Genomic DNA, 5,204 nt, shown 5'->3' on the forward strand with positions numbered 1-5,204 from the left:
GAGCTGCTTGGTGGCCTTGCTTGGTTGTCCACCTGCTTGTGCTGAAGGCGCCAACAGAGAAAGGCTGTGGGCACCCGTCATGTCCAAAGTCTATGAGCTAGAAACATGGCCAAACCCACTGTTTTAAAGGGATGTGATAATGGTAAGCATAGGAGGTACTCACCAGGCACAATGGGAGGTCACCAAGGACTGAAACAACTCATGATTTAAAAAAAAATAGGTCAATAAGGCACTGAAGGTTACCCAGACAGTCTAAGGTACAAGCTCCACACTGAATCTAGAAATCCTAACTTTAATCACAAGGCTTTTCTTGTCCCTCATCTTCCACAAATAATGTTGTGTGAAGGTTAATTTTGTATTAAAATGGAGTTAAACTAAATGCAGATACAAGGAAAGCTGACGCTACACTATGCTCAAGCAGAATCCAACCCAATGTGCTTTTCATTGCAGCAGAAACACGGGCTAATCCGCTTATCGGTTGGAGTTGGAGGTCCTGTACGAGTCGGAACGGGATGTTCAATTCAAACGAAAGGATTTTCTCTCTGAATAAGAGGACACATACTGAATATGCAAATAGCCAAAGGTTCTCTTGACGATTTTTATAAATGGATTGCTTACTGCAGTGTTTAAATGAGGCTAATTTCATCTTATATTTCTATAGTCCTGTTGGTCCTGAAGAATCCCGAAGTACTTTACCAGCGACTACAAACACGTACTTTTTAAAAGTAATTTGAGAGTCATTGGATTATATCAACCACTAACATGATCAGCACCGCCACGTACAGTGATGATGAAAAAATATTCAACCACAACCTGAGATGAAATTATGAATTTTTCTATAGAAAATGTTAAAGGCTCTTACATGCCACTGTAGTTCTTCTGGCCTTATCTGAAGGCCTTACTGCTTTCTACCTTCTGGGATTAAATGCATCCACATCAGGAGGCTGAATGTTCCAGTCAAAGTCGCCATAATTTATATCAGCTCAGGTGTCCTCGAAGACTCACACAGAGTTCCCTTCTGGAGCCCTTGTACGTTGATTTTTCAGCATAAACGCTGAAGGAAATACAACGTTTGAGGCTGCTGAGTCACTGGTGTGCAGTTCTAACACTGCGTGACTGTCAAAAAACGATCCTTAGCATTTTCATTCTAAGAAAAAGAAAATGGAATTTCATGTTCTTCAGCATTCCCTCGCCTGTGCAGGCTAACACTCAGAGACTTTGTGGGACTCTTACTGCTTTTACAGTACTCTGTATAAATAAACCACAGGATCCCCTAAATTATTGTGCAATTAAATTAAATGTTGCACAATTAAATTTGCTGCAGTAACATATGATGCACTTAGATGTTAAATGTTTGCTACCTTGATGGAGATGAACAGAACTTATTAATCCTACAGAAGATTTGATGAATAAACTCAACATAGGCTAAGATATGTCTGCATGCGAGAGAAGAAATTAATGTCCAAAGAACTTAAATTCTATGAAAAACACTTAAAAATTGGATGCATTAAAAACTTAGCATGTAAAAAAAAAAAGCGGGGGGAAGTAAAAGATAAAGATATCTATATTGTTAGGTACTGTTCTATGTATTGTATCTGCTCTGAGTCCAATCAGATTCTTTGAGGAACTTTCTATTGAAAGTGCACTTCTACTGTTTTTCCCTTGCAGCCAGGCTTTACAAGGTCTTAATATGAGATATTGGAAGTGGTAAAAAATTCTTGAAATGTGTTTTTGGAATCTTTAGACCTTTGACCATATTTGCTATGATGATAGAGACTTAACAGTAAACCCACTTGAGAGACATTTTATTGGAACACTTTAAATGAAATCAGTTGGTAGTTTCATAATGGCAGCTGAATGTGTTCTTGCCATTTTCCCATTTAACAAGAAGAAAAGGCCGAACAAGGGCCAATTAGTCATAATAAAATCATCTTTGATGACATTTTCATTCCTGAACTCTGGTATAAAATGGTCATCTAAGAAAGAACTGAAAGGATATGTGAGGAATTAGGTAGTATAACTGTGTGTCCATACATATAGACTCCTGAATAAAAAATGATCAGGTAAAGACACTGCAGATTAATTGTATGCGGAGAAAATGTACCGTTCTGTGTTTGTGTGCATGCGTGTTGTTTTGTTTGATTTTGTTTTGACTTTTAACTGATCTCAGTTTTTCTTCGAAGCCTATGCAGGTTAAACTTTGTTTTCGTTGTTTGGATCTCAATGACATTTGTGTGCTCGGGTTACCCGCTTCTCCCTTCCGTGGTAAGTCATGCTCCCTACTTGAAGATCAGATGCTTCATTTCTTTAAAATAGCTGTTTTATTTAAACAATTTCTTTTTGTTTGCTTGTTTCTTTGTTGATGTTTATAAAGTGAAAGAAGTTTCTTGTATTAAAGCTATTGGTTAAGTATTATTACCTAATTTTCCTGGAGTATAACTCCATTTTTGCTTTAGTTACTAATAAAATATGCAAGCCTCTAAAATAATCATGTGAGAAATCTATTGCATATTTAATGTAGAGTGTGGGGAGTTTTTGCTGAAGTTGAAATATTGTATAGAAAAGAGAAAAATATCAATCTCCTCTCCAGTTCATCTAAATTCCTTGTCTGTATCAAACAGGTACAATAAGATCCATGTATTAATTTCACTTATTGCTAGCTAGTTTATAAACCTGTAAGTTTATTTGTCACTGTTAGTGTGTAGGTAAAGGACAAATTCTAATATAAAGCTATGGAAAATTATTGCATAGAATCAGTAAGACAAATTTGATTGAACGATGAAAGCAAGCAGAACAACCTATAGAAGGGAAGTGAACAGGTTACTTCAATAACACTAATATCCTTTCGGTTTCTGATCTCGACCCCGCTACCGCGACAGATTGCTGGTCAAACTATGGATACACCGTTTAAGACTTTGTCGACGTGGAACGAGATATTTTATTTCTAATGATGTTCAATTTTCCTGTGGGAAAAGGAAAGCTTTGGACACAGTCGTCTTTAGGCTCCCTGTTTCTTTACTGCTGTAAAATCAGCTCTAGGAGCCATGGTTCAGCTTTCTTTGTTTCCTCTGACGTGTTTTGCATCATTATCTTTTCATTAAGGCAATCTGTCGCTAGCAGAGACGGTGGCCACTCGTGCGGCCGTTTGTTTTATTGATGCGAAGTTCCCGATAGCCAGAGTCTGTTCCTCTGTGTCGTTTACTTCTGTAAATGCTGAATCATCTTTCATTTCTGATCACGGGTAGTTTAGACACAGCTTGATCTGACATTTCTTAATGGATCTCTTTATGGCAATGATATAACAGGTAAAATGAGTTTAATTATTTCATATAAATGAATATCCTGCATGTCAAAATAACAGTCATTTATTCAGTAGTGTAAGCCCCTGTATAGGTTGTGAGGCAACACAGAGGGAAATTTCAGAGGGAAATTTCTCTGTTGCCTGTGTTTTGTGCAGGAAGTGTTTCTTCTCTTAGGGGGAAACCTCGGCCCGGGGATAACATCTCGCCGGTCAGCGGCAAGAGAAGGCTGTGTGGCGAGCGAGCCGCGCGCCTGCTCAGTGCCTCAGACTCGGTGCGTGCTCTGGCTTGCAGAAGGGATCGTTAATCTGCTTTTCGTAGGCGCGGAACAGAGAAAACGTTAAGTACAAAACGGTATTAATAAAAGTAGCGGCATAGTGAATTAAAACTAGTCTTAGTGCAGCGAATGGCAATTTTACCATCGGTTCCAGCGAAGGCAGGTGGTAACCCCATGGCTTTGCCTGCAAGCCTTTCCCAAGCAGCAACGCAACACAGCTTTAGAAAGGATGGCAGAGTATTTCTTTTAGATAGATAATCAGCAGGCTTGTGAATCGTGACATGATGAAGGCTTCACAGAACAACTGCAGACGTGCCAGGAAATGTTTCCTTTTAAATGCAATGTTAATTTAAACGCAACTGAAATTTGTAAAAGTTTTTAATGTAGTTTACATTTTTATACTGTAAAGTGCAAGTAAAAAGAATGTGTATATAAACCTGTATGGATTTTAATCCAGACTTTTTAAAATTCCCATTAATATTTTGTCATTATTACATTTAGTCATAACTACTGCCATTAACTAGTTGTAACGACTAGAAAGTTTCCTCCCCCACGTTTCTGCTTTACAAGTATTTCCATTTTCTCTTATCTGGCATTTAAACTACATGTCTTCACAGAAGTGATAACAAGATCCTGTTTCATTGTTAGCTGAAAAAATCTCATTTTACAGCAATAAACATGCATGCTACTCTAGGGAAACTCTGTTACGTGTCACAATCGGTCAACATCACGGAAAACAATTCATTCCATACCACAAACATGATTGTAACAGTATCAGTATTTTATACCAGAAATAACACAGTTGAGTTTTCTAGAAAGCTGTGAAAAAAATCTGATTTTGAATACGACAAATCCTTAGGAAATAACAGTTAATCCTTGTCATTCTAAGCATAAATTGGTTTTGTGTTTCTGCCTTGTTTTTTTTTTATATGGAACAAGCCCTGGCAAATACACAAATCCATAGTTTTACCTTTTCTTATCTCTCTCCCTTTTTCTTTTTTTTTTTTTTAATCTTCAGAGCAGCAATCCTTTTTATTTGAATTGCCAGCTGTATGGAAAATCTGATTACTGCCTCGTCACGCTGAATAACTGCTTAGCCAAGGTGGGCAGAAGTGAAGAACTGGCTTTTTTAAAGCCTTACCTGGAGATGCCTTTCAATAAAAGGTCCTTTCGCAACGGTGTTGGATCAGGAATTAAAAAAACTTCCTTTCGAAGAGCAAAGTCATAAACAAATGCTCAAAAGCACACTCTCGATTTTAACACCTGATGTTTAACTTTGCGCTTAAAACCATTTTAATGCTTTTCTATGATAAAACCGACAGAGACAAATGTACCCGTGTCTTCATCGTGTAAACAGATGTTTATTTCAAAGAGCACAAGCCAAGCGGAGCAGATGGGATTGCTCAGAGAGGGCTTTGTTTCCAAAGTTACATATCATAAAGTTTTGCATTGAAATGAATGTTTTCATTTGGTTAATTCCCTTTCTTTGTAAAGCTACAGATTTAATCAGCTCGCTCTTGATTAATACGAAAATAGCCCTGTGCTTTGAATAGCTGTGTGTGTGCAGCCTGCCGGGAGGGCTGACGGTATTGTTCCTGGCATCCCTCCTCTCTGCCATAGCGGCAAAC

General features: G+C 37.9%; 1 protein-coding gene across 1 annotated transcript; it reads left to right on the forward strand.

Moving 5' to 3' along the window:
• Positions 1-2,183: 2,183 nt before the first annotated feature.
• NPS (neuropeptide S) lies at positions 2,184-4,804 on the forward strand (the record flags this gene model as incomplete). The annotated part of the gene is made up of 2 exons (XM_010283911.1): positions 2,184-2,265; positions 4,595-4,804. Coding segments are annotated over 2 exons (292 nt in total), but the record flags the coding sequence as incomplete, so codon positions are not given.
• Between the last annotated feature and the right edge of the window lie 400 nt (positions 4,805-5,204).

The sequence above is a fragment of the Phaethon lepturus genome, unplaced genomic scaffold (assembly GCF_000687285.1).
Source record: "Phaethon lepturus isolate BGI_N335 unplaced genomic scaffold, ASM68728v1 scaffold54643, whole genome shotgun sequence".
Taxonomy (NCBI): domain Eukaryota; kingdom Metazoa; phylum Chordata; class Aves; order Phaethontiformes; family Phaethontidae; genus Phaethon; species Phaethon lepturus.